This window comes from Pleurodeles waltl, chromosome 9 (assembly GCF_031143425.1).
Source record: "Pleurodeles waltl isolate 20211129_DDA chromosome 9, aPleWal1.hap1.20221129, whole genome shotgun sequence".
Classification (NCBI taxonomy): domain Eukaryota; kingdom Metazoa; phylum Chordata; class Amphibia; order Caudata; family Salamandridae; genus Pleurodeles; species Pleurodeles waltl.
The window spans coordinates 708,926,342-708,941,133 of record NC_090448.1 but is presented as its reverse complement, the minus strand read 5'-3'; the positions used below and the strand labels follow the sequence as shown (position 1 = coordinate 708,941,133).

Here is a 14,792-nt window from a genome sequence, read left to right as displayed (position 1 = left end):
AGCGCTGCCCTGGTGGATTACAACCGCTGAGACCTGGCACTGCCAGCCGTCCACGAGTGGCGCTTTAGCCACAGTCTTAATGTCATGATCGGACCACCACTTTGACGGTGGTCCGACCATGACAGGGTCATAATTAGGCCCAAAGTGTTGTTGGCACAAACGTCAGGGTGGATGGTATCGACCATAATATGGGGCCACTTAGCAACACTTTTTTCATTCCTGCCCAGACCATCGGTTCGTCTTAAAATAGACAACAGATTTCAAGGCTTATTCCATGAGGGCCAGGATTGTTACATAAATAGAGTAATGTATTTGTTTTCTGTAGATGGTCATTCTCAATATATACGTGTGCCAGTTTCAAGGAGATATATTGTAAGGCAAGGTAACAGTCAGATGATATTCTGTTAGAAAGATGAGATGTCCTAATATCAATTTATGAAAAGGTAGCTCAGTAGTTTGAGACCTTATTGGAAAGAGCTGTTCATAACCTCAAGCTCACAAGCTGCAATTTTGCCAGGGCATGTTCTACGTTTCTTTCTTCTGAGGTCAAGAAAACAATTGCTTTTGACTAACGCATTGACATATGATTTCAGTAATTATGCATTGACAGATGAAGTCAGTGAGAATTGGATATCTAGTCCTGAGCAGTCAGTAGACAATGTAACAGATTACGATAGTTTTACTGATGATAAATTTGTTTTGGTGGTCCTACGTTTAGCATACACAAATTTAAAAAAAAAAATTACCGTTTGTGCGAGAGTTGTCTAATCATGGCGCAGAAATGTGCGAGGGCAATGCCTTCAGCCGATCCTAGCGTTAATATCCAACACTACTTTGCATTCTGGATCGTTTTCAGGGCTGTTTCTAGACTACTCCATTGTACAAAAAGGTAATGTTTTGTTCTACTCGCACTCACTTAAAGTGTCTAGCATTGACATTGAAATGTCACACGTCAGCATACCTAAAACAAAACTGTCAGACATGGTCCAACTCGAAACAGCCATCGTATGGTATACAAGAGGTCTGCAGTGATGGGTTTCACTAAAGAACACTTGGTAACTGTATTTTCTTAAAGCTGAGGCACAAGATGAGACAATGGTAGTTGAGAGAGTTTAACCCCTGCATTAGACAAAAATCTAATGAGTGCCAATAATTACTCTCTGTCAGGCCGTCTTTTCACATTTTCTTCAAGGTTGCCTCTTAGAAAATGAAACTGACTTGCAGCAAAAATGTACTGGTGGAACTGGACAGGGAAGGGAGCATAATGAGCGAAAGAGGGATTTGATGTACTGCCTGGTAGTTTAGAAGACAGGGTACAGTGGGATTCGGTAGCACTTTGAGTAATACAAGTCATAACCATAGAACATGGCTGGTGCTGCATTATGGCCTCTGTGAGTACCTGACTCGCTGCACAAGAGGGTACGGGACTTCAGCAAATGGTCTCAAAAATTTCTTTTTTCTTAAGTAATGAGAGCGAAGATGGCAAACTATCATACTGCCCAGGGCGTAGACAATTATTGCTCCTGAGCTGTCTGGAAAGTGTTGATACTGTTATGAGAAATGCTGGGAGATTTCTGTTAGAGGCCATTCTTAGGGACAAATAATAACAAGCATTTTCAATGCAACAGGTCTCGCATTTGCCCGAGTTAGAGCTATTAGCGTTGTAAACTCCTAACCGGACTTTTCTTGCCACACAAATTAAGAGAAAAAAAACACAGCGCGATCGCACTATGTAAAATGCAGCTCGATCGTGCTGAAATTGAAAATGGAAAAACCGAGCACGGTCACGCTATGTAAACCCCAGCGCGATCGCGCTGAGTGGAAAATAAACAGATAAAGTAGTCCGGAAACCATGCTGAAAACATCGAGTCTCGTGTGTTTTTAGTAGTTTACCGGCACTGTGTAGGTGGGCTGAACACTGGAAAAGGCATGACGAATGCATGCCTTTCACAAAAGAAAGCAAGCGGATTTTAAAAGGCAAGCCCATGAACCAATGAAAGTGACTGACGTGACATGGGTGTGGTTGGAAGCCCAAAGAGAGATTACTACAGGGGACAGAGCGATTTGCGCTCGCCCCTGAAAGAAGTGATCAAAGATTATACGTGACTGGTAGTCGTCATACTCAAACTACCTCTTCTACATTCACTAATTTCTAACATGGGATGATTCTACCACCTCATGCAAATAAGTTGCTGACCTTTTTTTTTAAATTCACTTCCTATTCCTGATCAAACCCATAAAGACTGTAAAAGAAGAAAGCACAAAAAATGAAGGGAAAACTCAGAGAAACGTAGCATCGTAAAGGGCATCTAGGATTATCGAATGTCCATCATACGTATAGGGTTCTCTAAGAACATACAATTTTTGTAGGCTGAAAACATGATTAACAATGCCCCAGTGCCAGCAACTTTCAGAGGTAACAGCTTGCCAGGGAATATTTTTATTTTGTAGACATCCCCGTCCTCCTTAGGTATCTGTTTAACTGTGCTCAGGTTCTTCAGCTTCACCTCCTGATAACGCCCACGAGAGTCGACACTTATTAGGGGTTGCTTTTGTTCCTGTTTAGACCAGACATTGCCTGGAATTTCAGTCTAGAATGATCCTTTTGGGGTGCGATCCAAGGACGAATTGCATAGAGAATGAAATGCTCCTAGGGTATAATTACTAGTTATGCAGGCTGATTATTGCATTTGCAGCCAACACTTGTGCCACACTTTGGTATAAAACATCAGTATGCTGTTTGAGGCTTTTGAAGAATGTTGCTTCTTATAAATGTCAAAAATAAAAATAAATGTACAACTTTAGAGTACACCACAATAAATACCAAAACAAATTCATGCAATAAGGGCTACATAATCTCAGCTGGGCATCAATCACTTAGATTTGAGCATTCCACAAATCGTGTTCTCAGATCACTTTTTAAATGGAGTAACCACATGTATTCCCAATTCTATCTCCGATTTATAAAACAGAACTGAAAATATGTGGGAGTCAGTACTCAAAGAAAAGGTCTCCTCTGCGCATCAACGTTCCATCAGCCTGAAACGGAAGCTGGACTTGGAACTTCCTGAACAATCACAGGTCTTCGAGGTAAGTCATTAAGTACCCAGTTTCTTTCCCTTCAAAAATACTGGTCTCATCCAGGTTTCCCTCTGTCCTTTGGTAGCCACAGAACCCCCTAAAATCTGCTCTTTACTCACACTGATGAGTCACCCGGACATCCCTACATACTATTCTTCTAAGCACCTCCCCACACTTGGTGGCAGGCATGCGTCTGACCTTGGTGCACCGCTTTAAGGTTCTGGGGCAACGAGTTGATGCCTGTGTTGCTGACTTCTGGCTTACAGTCTTGTATGTTGTTGTACAGTCAATAAAAAAAATCCCAGGATTGTGCCAGTGATGAAGGCTTTCGGGACCACTGTGTGGCATACACAGGTTTCACAGTGTTTTGGAGCCACTACTCATCATGCCATTGTAGCAATGTGCCAATGCATCAAACGTGCTGCTGTTAATATAGACACTGCATCAAATTTGGTAAATTCAAACAACAGGGACTTGTTCTAATTAATGTAGTAAAATAATGCGCCAATACTTCATTGATATTTACCAAATATTTGTTTATTGTGGTTTTTCACTCGAGAAATATTTCCCCCGTATGTATATATTTAACGAGAAGTTGATCTGGACGCCTACCTGGGATATCAAGTATCCAGTTTCAGTACCAGATTTTGCAGTGCTAAAGGACATGAGAGGGGAGTCGGAGAGAGACATTCAAGGAAGCAACCTCTCTTTTAGTTGATTTGTTGGAGAGGGGTAGGAGTATTAGCAAATGAAAGTCGTGAAGCTATGAGTAAAAACATCCCAGGGTAAATGATGTGGGTTGTGTCATGTGCCCTGTGACGTGGCATTTCCCTTGAATAGCGTTATTCAGAGCTATAGAATGTAACATTCAATGACTATTACAAGTGAACTTTTTCAATTCTGTTACGTACTCGTTTGAGTATTCTTTTCTTTCCAGACTTTAGGACCTCATCGTCTCAACAGTAGCTAAATTCCACCCTCATGGGTCACAGGGTTGTGACTACAAAAGCAACCCTGTGGTAAAAAGAACCAGCCACATCAAAGCAAAAGTATAAAAGATATGGGAGGTGATGAGCTGATGATGTAGCTCATTCATTTTTTAGAATGTGCTGTATTTACTCTTATTTATGTTCTGTACCAGGAAGACAAATACAGAGGTATCATACAAATATTTATATTCCGCATACATACTGAAGACATTTATCACACATACCAAATAACAATCACAATATCATGATATTTAACAATAAATATCGCTTCTGCATTGTAAGTGCTCTATGTTAACATGAACCAAATCAAACGTTTGGAATAATCCTTGCCTCTGAGTCCTTAATTTAACTGAAAGGTTTCAGTTGTAAAAGATAGGAAATTTTACAATCTATGTCAGTGTCAATAGCGAGAATTATTCTTGCTCAAAGCTTATTTAGCACCAGGGAAGGAAAGCCAAAACTAGTCTGCAAATAACATTTCTTGAGGTTGGAATCAGAGACCAGAGAGTTGAGTTTATTATGTCTTCTGGCCTAGAATCCAAAAGGAATGCTTTAGAAGTCATAGCTTCTCTAGCGAATGAGTGACCAAGCTGTAAGTATTTACACCTTTCTCACCCATCTCACTTAGTGTGCATATTTTCTAGAAGCGACCAAGGAGACCCCCTTCCCCTCATCAAATCACTTATTACCACCTTTCAGGAATCAGTACGTGGTCAATGGTTTGCACCTACATATGTGGTTGCAAACCATTGATACATAAGTTACTGATCTGCAGTTTGGAAAACTCCTTCCAAATTACGATTGGTGTGGGTCGCAAAACCCTTTTCACAAGTCATAACTTTTCTGACTCGAAAAATGGGTTGTATACATAACAATTAGGGGTTTGGGGTTTGCAGTCCAATGATTTTGCAAATCACAGATTCTGTAGTCACAAAATGCTTTTGTACACCATGCCCTAAATTCTTTTAACAAGTGTAACAGTTACTATTTTTGGAGTAAAACTGTGGCCTTCTAAATCCAGTGCTCCTACATCTGACACTCTTCTGCAGTGTTAGGACACAACAAAATGGCAAGCTTAGGGGACAGCTGTTTTCTTGAAACATCATCATTTGCTGGCTAAGATTTGACAAAGGTGAACAGCACAGTTCACATTCTAAAAGTATATATATTTAGGGAAGTATTTGATAAGCTAATGCATTTAAGGAGTTTACCGATCAACAGACATATTTGTAAACTTTGAAATGTGCACATGTCCAGCTAAAACATTCAGACTGTAAGTATTCACTATTCGGTAGGCCAATCGTCTTTCTGAAGTTAAACTAGAAAATTAATGACATTTATGACATTTTCTTCCCCATGGGATAAAGGTGCCTTTCCAAATACAAACTGGACTACCAGTCCTATCAAGATATGTATATACAACAGGTGTACACTGTTCCAAAATTAGCCAACCAGAGGACCAGTAGTGGCTAAGAGCGTTGTACCCTCAAGCATCTCAGTGGATGACTGGCTTCATCATTGGGAACGCTCTACACCAGGCTGGTACTGCAATGCCTGGTGGGCTCCCAACAGGAGCTCTTACCCATATAGCTCTCTAGGTAGCGAGTGGATCCAAAGAGAGTAAATATTAACGGTGTTTAAGGATCCAAAATATACCGGAGAGAATGATATAGAAATAGAATTGGTTATCCACCTTAAACCAACGTCATATATTTGATCAGTATACATAAGGTGGAGACCAAGATTAAAAACAAAGGAAAGTAGAAAGAGTGACAATGCTCAATTACTTTCAACAAAAATTACTAGAAAACTCCAAAATCTAGGGATTCTAGTGAAAGGTCGACATGTTTCACGTCTAGCGGTCCAAACGGATCCCACAACGCTTCATCAGGACCAAAAGTAAGTTAATATAAGAACATCTTCTCCAAAGACTTTTATATGAGGAGTCTTAACAATATAAGGTAGAAAAAACCGTCACTTACGTTAAGTCGACTGGTTATTACAAAAAGGTCGCCCTGGAATGGAAATACAAATTCAAGCGTGTAAAAAAGTGATATAAACATAGTGGTAAAGGTGCACTTGTGAAAACAGTGTATGGTGAAATATCATACATAAATATAAGCTTACCACCGCCCAGAGTCAGGAACGGCTTCTTGGGAAGTGCATGTCTGGGACAAAAGTTGGCCCTGTATGCAGTTGTAGTCATAAAGAAGGTCAAGTTTGGATAACAGATCAATATTTAGTCAAAGAGTCGTAGGGAAAACAAACAAGGAACAGAATGCAGTGATCCTGAACACAAAAGTGCCATCTCAATAGTCCCAACAAAATAGCCTCTAAAGTTAGTAATAGTGAAGCAGTGGTATGGCAAGTCAAGGTCGCAAACAAGGGTCTAATATGTGGTAAAGGTTCCACCCATATACTAAGATGTAATAAATAGTAGGGGATAACGTCTTTCTAGCGGTCACTCTTAAAAAGATATACAAATAGTTTCAAGGTAAAAAGAGAGAGACCAAAATAGCAATAAAATAACTTACGAGTTGTGCCAAACGTCCTCGCCGGGAAACCTACCCTCCGACATGCGCCCCCGTAATGATGGAAACAGGCGCTGTCGGAGGATTAAATCGATCGTCAGAACCCGGAAGTGTTCATTCCGGCTCGCGCATTCCAATTCACAGTAATAGAAGACGGACTCTCCGCGTATAGCGTGAGAGTAAAAAAACAAAAATAGGACTGAACTCATATTAAGACGGGACTGTACAGTGAAATTGTCCCGTCTGATTCATCCAAATCGTAATGAGGAAAATTAGCGAAAGTACTCTACAGAGTTGTACAAAAAAGGTCCCATCATCAATTAATTAATAGGAGTGTAGAACTTTCTATAAAAATAATTCAAAGAGGTTTTTACCGCAACAGTATATTTTAACCAGTAAAATGGCAAGTACTGTGATACAATATCTCAAAAGGAGGAATAAACATAGGCAAGTAATATAGGGGCCTCATATGGCTTCTTATTTAAGCCTGAAAAAGCAGAAAAAATACTTATAGAGAAAGAGAAGACCAAGGTATCTCATCATTTAATCCTTTAATACTAGTCCCCAACTTGAAAACCCATCGTTGTTCAGTCTGAAAAAGGAAGTTAGGGTTGTTAGGGCGTATTTTAGGTGCATCTAAAATGACCCACCTAAGGTCGTCAGCAGTATGGGGAGTATCAAGGAAGTGAGCACATAGTTTTGTAGTGACCCGCTTGCATCTAATGTTACTTCTATGTTCATTTATGCAGATTTTAACGGACCGTGTAGTCATCCCAACGTAACGTAGCCCACATGGGCACATTATCATGTAGATACAATGCTTGGTATTACAGTTGGTGTGCTTTTTCAACCGCCAGATGCCAATAGGGTCTAAATGAAGTATCGTGGAGTGTTGGGTTAATGAACATACATTACAGTTAACACATGGATGATGCCCCTCCACTGGTGGGAGATCCCACAATGTCCGTTGAGTTGTGATAACCTGTGGTAATCGTTGACGAGTATGGACAACAATATCCTTGATGTTGGCAGCACCCTTGAATGCAAACAAGGGTCTTGGGACCGTTGTGCCTCCACTCAATAATATCGACCATCTTTTGTTAATAAAATTTTTAACGATATTAGACGCTGGGGTATATGTGGGATATGTATCTATCCAGATATGTGACATTTGTTAGTATTGTCGGCTCAGACGTGTTTAACCTACATGGGAGTCTTCTCTAAAAAGTCTCATGACACTCCAATACCAATTCACCAAGCCCTCAGGTGCAATTGGCCCTACAATTTTAAAGGATGACAGTGGCTTTCAGAATCCTCAAAAAGGACTTGACAAATCTATAACAGTTACACTAAGGCTGAAAATCATGTTTGTGAACTCCGCAAATGTGTCACCAGGGTCAAATCTGCCTTCCTTCTCCTTGCTTGTGGGGCCGCTCTAGGGGTTATCAGAAATGGTGAAAAGGCATAATTCTGACCTAGCCCTAGTCCTTCAGAAAAACATAGATCACTAGAGCTTCCAGGTTTAAACTCCAACAGTAAAATTGATGTAGTTGTTTGTTTAGGTGGGCACAAACACACACTTTTCCCAGCCCTAATAATTGAACAGCTTCTGAAAAGTATCTGCATTCAGTTTTCAAGCCCTGGAATCTACTATACTATGCACCAGTGCTCAAATCAGGGCTGGTTTTAAGGTGGTGCGACCAGTGTGGCCACACTGGGAACTGACCCGGAGGGGGGAGGCACTGACCTCAGGGGGTGGGAGTGCTGTATTTAGCAAAAACGTACAATATGAAAGCACCTGCTGCAGAGTTCCTGGTGCGTCCAACTTTCAGGCACCAATAAAAATGTCAAGATAATTCTTGTGATTAATGAGTAGTGGATCCTATTTAGTTTTAATGGGAATCAGGAGTTTAGCTTAGCCTTTGGCTTGCAGGCCTATGCCCCCGTCACCTAGTGATTTTTAACTTACTTAGCTTGCTCTGTTTAAGCACATTTATTTAATTATTTCTTCCAAGATGGCTGCTATGTTTATAGTTAGGAAGATGTTATAGTTGCACGTAATCAATGCCACTCTGTAAAGGCATCACTAACAGCATCAAAGATGAATGAGATACATAGGTATTCACAACATGTATTTTCCCACTTTCATGTGACAGTAACATAATGTACTTTTTCAGGGAATTGTTTATATAATTGCCGCCCCAAGCATGCTTTCTTATCTATTGTTTGGGAACATACCTGCATCAGGGGTCCTACAAGATCTGTATAAATACATCTGACACAGACAAGATTATCAGAGGGATTCTTACCAGATGCCATTAACGCTACCAATGCTACACATCGCCTTGATGCAGACCCAGCCTCTGTGTCACCACGGAGTCTCATTTAGAGACCTCATTCCAAGGTAACAAGGGTTTGGGGGGCTCTTCACATGGACATGGTACTGGCAGATTAGGTTTAACACACCTAGCTCTCTTTAGGTTAGAGATCTGATTCATCATGCTAGGGTACTAGGGTTCATTTCAGACCTACTTTACATCTTATGTTATTGCTAGATGGTGGTGGTCTTTGTATTCGTGACTCTTGTTTTCACAATTCTGTTTCTTGCTTTGTTCATTATCCTAATATTGCAGCCCATGCAATTTATCACAGATTGCAGTCTTGTTAATAAAACCTATTGAAAACTTTACTGCATCTCTTTCATTGCATGTGCGTGACTGAGACTTGTTGCTCATGTGAGAAAAGGGTATTCTACGTTTAACCACGATTCCTCTGGGATGTCGCACTCTTGAGTCTATGCGTTAAGGCTGCCACAAATCACCTTCTACTGTTTGGGTTTTTGGTGAGGTGCTGCGTGTGAGCCAAGAGGGTTGGGCCAACAGTTATGACTTGTTGTAGGATTGGCCTAGTTGCCTACAAACCAAAGTGCTGTCATCCCTAAACCAGCAGTCTTGCCTAGAGCAAGAGTCCAACTACAACAAATGTTCCTGCCAGAGAGAATGGAGTTTTGCCTAGTGGATGTTATGAATCACCATAAAGTAGTGTAGAGGATTAATATACCTGCTGCAAAGAACAGATCTGTATTTTATGTGGATAGATGATTGAATTAGTAATGCCAGCCTTTACCAGCACTTTAAAACAACTGAGCTGTGTGTGAGAGAGGGGCAATGGAGAGATGGGGGCCTCCTTTGCAAGGTGGTAGTGAGGGAATCCAAGGAGGAGGTCATGGGAAGAAGGAGGGGTGCCACCAGTACTAAATCCAGCCCTGTTTCCAATCTGCTATAAAAGTGGCTAATGCAGGTATCAATCAATCGATCAGGACTTGTAGAGCGAGCTACTCATCTGTGTTGGTGTCCAGGCACTGAGTCTAGGCTGCTCTGGGGCTTCAGTCAAACAGCCTGGTCTTGAGTTCACTTCTGAACTGCTGGAGGGAGGGGGAGGTCTGAAGTGGATGGGGAGGCAATTCCAGAATTTTGCAGCAAGGTAGGAGAAGGAGAAATCTCCACTGTTGCTCCGCCGGGTGAGGAGGCGATGAGAGAGGAAGGTGGACCGCAAGGGTCTGGAGGTTGAAGCTCAGGCGGTGGGTGATGTATCCTTGTCCTTGGTTGTGAAAGGCTTTGTAGGTGCATCAGGATCTTGAATTGGCATCTCTTGAGTACGGGGAGCCAGTGGAGCTTCTCCAGGTGGGGGGTGATGTTGGTCCATCTGGGGAGGTCAAGGATGAGTCTGGCCACTGAGTTCTGGTTGGTCTTCTTCATGAGGTGAGATGTGATTCCACCGTAGTGTTTCCATAGTCCACTTGCTGGTGACGAGGGCTTGAATGATAATTCCTCTAGAGGAGACCGGCAGCCATTTTTAGATCTTATGGAGCATGTGGAGGGTTAGGAGGCAGGCAGAGGAGACTGTGTTGATCTGGTTCTCCATGGTAAGTTTGCTGTCCAAGATGATGCTGAGGTTCTGGGCTTGGTCCGTGGGATTTGGAGGGGGTCCCAGGTCAACAGGCCACCAGGAGTTGTTCCACGGTGAGGCGGTGCTCCTAAAGATCAGAACCTCTGTCTAGTCAGTGTTGAGTTTGAGGCAGTTGTATTGCATCCAGTGGGTGATGATCGTCATGTAGAGGTGGAAGTTGGCCTTCATGGTGGGGGTGTCTCGGAAAGCGAGCAGATGAGCTGTGCTTCGTTCACGTAGGAGATGATGTTCAGTCCATGATTTCTGACGATGTTGGCCAGGGAAGTCATGTAGGTGTTGTAAATGGTGGGGTGAGCCCTTTGGCTCTAAGGTGAAAGGAGGGAGGTGGGCTTGATCAGGGTGTGGTGGGAGACAGTGTTGATGGATTTTTCACTGTCACAAAAAACAAATGTTGCAAGTAAAAATGCAGAACTATTTTCCTAGATTCACTAGCAGGTTGGATATCCTGCCTCTCAAGATGTTGATATAATGCACCTCTGAGATGCTGTCCGTCATAAGAAGGACACAGTATTGTGCCTTATATTTGGTTAAGTATCTTACTGGAGATGAAGGCAATTGATATGTAATTGTAATTCATACCTGGTAACTTTTCCCTTGTAGAGAAGTCACTACTTTGGCACCCCATTCCAGCCTACTAGAATCTGATTCAATGACTGCACCTGGTGCAGTCTGTAACTTTGCATTTCCAGGGTTCCATGTGTATTAGTCACCATATAATTTCTTGATGGGGTGCTTCCAAAGCATTGATCACCTCGGGATAAGATTTTCCCCAGTGAAGGTTCTATGGGCCAGATGTAGCAAAGGGTTTTACCCATTCTGTCCTTATGGGAAAATGTGTTCGTGCATATGGCCCTAGATCTTTAATCTCTACAAGGTCATCTAATGAAAGGGTTCTGGAAAGATGGCTTGAATGGATACGGACAAAAGACCCACTAGCCCAGCCAGTTGTCTCAAGGAGACTCTGTTGGCAGGCAGCTTCTTGATGACTTACATCTTCCTTTCCATAGCTGAAGCATTGTTGAATAAACTGAGACTCAATTTGTTTCTTGGGTTGAATCTTGAAGTTGAACAAAAACTCTGCAACATATTCACTTCTATGTGTACATTTGGCAGGGAGGCCAGAAGATCCTGGGATATGAAAATCATACTGTTCAAATAGATTATTGTTCTTTTAACCATTTTAGAGTTGCACCAGTTGGGTGAATCCGCAAGTGACAGAGAAGAGGCTGAAAGAAAGAACTATGAACCTAAAAAACCTGCAAAGGGTCAGAAAAATCAGAACATGAAGATAAGCATCCTTCCATTAGGATGACCCTCAACAGATGAAGGCCTTCCATTTTGAAGTGGCAGTACATTACTCAGCCGTTGAACCCTCCCTAATTTATCACCAGCTGGAGTTCAGTGTCTCTTTTCTTTAAAAACAAAATGTTGCTAAGCAAAGCTGGTGGGCTGAATGTCATCCTTTCCTATCAACTCATGAACCTTTTTAGCTATAAACGAAGATATCTGGCAAGAAAAGGTTAGCAGATTGGGAGAGCATTCTTGCAGGGGAGTTTCACAGAACTATAGTGGGGTTCCCTAGACTGTTTGTAAGGCTTGAGCATCAGGATTGCAGGCCCACCAATTGTCAAAAATGCCCTTACACTACCTCCCAACCACACATGGGGGAAAAAGGATAAAACCAAGGGATGCAGAAGCTTATTTTGGGACGAGAATGTCCTCTGCATGCTATGCAAGCATGTTTCTGTGATCTGAGTGCTCAACCACATGTATATCTGTTTTCATGCCTTTAATTTTGGCCCTAGTGTCATGTTTATGTTAGCTGGTCTTCCAAGGCCTAGGCTTGTCCCTGACTATCTGAAGCCCTGCACCTCTCCTTTGATCTATTCTGTGATCTGGAGGAGCACATCAAACATTATAGACAGAGGACTAATGTCCCTATCTTGGTTATAATGCATAACCCATTAGTGGCAGCATACCTTTTCTTACAAAGGATCAAGAGTGTGGCCAGATCTTTTTAACAGGATCACTGGGAGTGGGGTCTACTGGCCATACTTGTGTGAAATTCTGCTAATATGTGTGTGTACCCATAACCTTGCACGGGTGTCCTATGGGTATGTCAGGTTCTTGTGCATTTGTAGCTCATGTAACAAATATTAAGTGAGATAAGACAGGCTGAAGGGTGATGACTGTTATTCCAGAGATGGGAAATGTATTTTCTGCAATGAGATCTAGATGCTGAAGTGAGGAAGATGGAGACAGGGCTACCTTTAGAAATTTCAAGAAGCCTTATATTAGCAAGGAGCTACTGATTCATCATCCTGAGCACTGGTGGGTGGTAAGGGTGAGGAGTGGGACTGCAGTTTCTGTTGTGTGAGGTGAGGAAGTTTCTAGGTGTGCCTGATTACTTCTTCAGTTGGGCCGATAACAGACAGTTGCAGAATCCTCACACCTCATTGTGCCTGTGCTGTAGGTGCTCCCGGTTGGAGACGATCCCTGTGCTTCCTGCAATGAGACGCATACCTCTTCAAAAAGACAGGGTCTGGAGAGAAGCCTGAGAAGGACACTTGGAAAGAGAACCACTTCAAACCGGTTCTGAAGTTTCAGATAGTGGATCCACTTCCCCAGTTTAGAAGAGGTGTATACAAGTGGGAGACCAACCACGCAACTTTGTTCGAGTTCCTAGCCCTTTATGACCAGGCAACAGAGTACTTTGCAAGAGTACTCAGAGGACTGTCGTGCAACCTGGGCAGGTGTCTACCAGACAACCAGCCTATTAAAAGTAAGGGGAAATAACCTGACATCTACCTTTTCTGCAGGGGGACCTGTGGCTCAGTCTGAAGCATCTAGAGCCTGCCTGCCTGCTGAGAGTGGGAAGGAGTGTGCTTAGCCCAGAAGGAATTTAGACTGTCAATGTGTAAAAAGGCCTAGCGTGTCCCCGGGGACTGAGGATCATCCAGAGAGCTCTGACCACCCAAGAGTGACCCAGAAGTGGCGAGTGTGACAGAGTGTCTTACTTGTCCCTCACCACTGGTTCCTGGCAGGGACTGTCACAGGCTTTTCTACCTTTGGCCCAGTCAGGGGCTGCAACTATTTTGGTCTTCCTAGGCCCTATTTGGGCTGCAACCATCATCGGTCCAGCCTGGACCACATCATCGTGATCGAAGGAGACTGCCACAACTGATTTACACCTGTTTCAGAGCCTCAATATGATAAGACTCAGCTGATCAGGCAAAGGGACTGAAGTGGCCTGTGCTTGGCCTACCTAGTGGCCTTAAGTAGTCCTCATTCCAACTGCACCCGTAGCAGATGCGCAGACTCCTTGATATGAGAGTGTAGTGGACAATTATCTAATCAATACACCAAGAGGGAGTAAGGGTAAAAACAATCTTCAGCAGTGTGGAATTTGATTGTGGAAACTTCACCAGACTGCACCTGAGCTTGATTCATGGTTTACCTAATTCGCAGAATGGGGTACCAAACAGAAAGGCCACCTGGAAGGGACTACTATAGGGGAATCATGGCTGCAGCACAACGAAAGAGGATCGCACCCAGCAACACTATCTTGCATTACAAATTGAATTGTCTGGTATTTAGTGCTATGTGTGATTAAAACTAATTTATTTTCCAGAAAAGACAGGCATAAGGCTGAGCATTAAAGTTTTTGTGTCTGTTTCTTAACTGTGGAGTCCTGCGCTCAAGCACCCTGTACTACCTATCTACCTGAGAAGCCTGTGACTGTTTGCCCCCACTCTCCTGAGAATCAGCTAAGGAAAGAATTGTACTTTTCAGGTTTGTAGAGCCTATTTAGGATAGGTCTTGCATAGGTTATGTATCGCAAGACCTATGTAGGATAGGTCTTGCAATACAATGGCCTGAGCAGACCTGGCTTGAGATGGGAAAAAAGAAAGTACAGAATAGTTTTACTCCTTGCCAAAAGTATGCAATCTTTGTGGGCCTTTTAGAACAAACGGCCGGCTATGTGCCCTCTTTCAAAGCCGGCCTTGACAAGAGAACTGAATAACTGTTGTCTGGGGATCTGGGCTTTATGTAGGGTAGTAAAGGTACTGGCAAACTTGCCTAAATCCGAGGCCAATTTAATAGGATGGAGGATTGTCTTGAAAGAGATAGTTCACTAGTTATTTATGAGTAGGCATGTCACTCATTCTGCCTACCATGAGAGGATCAATGATTATACCTTGTTTTGTGGCCTGAAGGGGCA

The 14,792-nt window shown here is 42.6% G+C and overlaps 1 protein-coding gene across 1 annotated transcript in view; it reads left to right on the top strand.

Moving 5' to 3' along the window:
* Positions 1 to 14,792, top strand: part of LOC138259871 (hypoxia-inducible factor 1-alpha-like) — a 917,172-nt gene that overhangs the window by 876,168 nt on the left and 26,212 nt on the right. Inside the window, exon 14 of the mRNA XM_069207820.1 lies at positions 2,973 to 3,090. Within this exon, the coding sequence (XP_069063921.1) occupies positions 2,973 to 3,090 (118 nt within the window). The remainder of the gene's footprint in view (positions 1 to 2,972; positions 3,091 to 14,792) is intronic.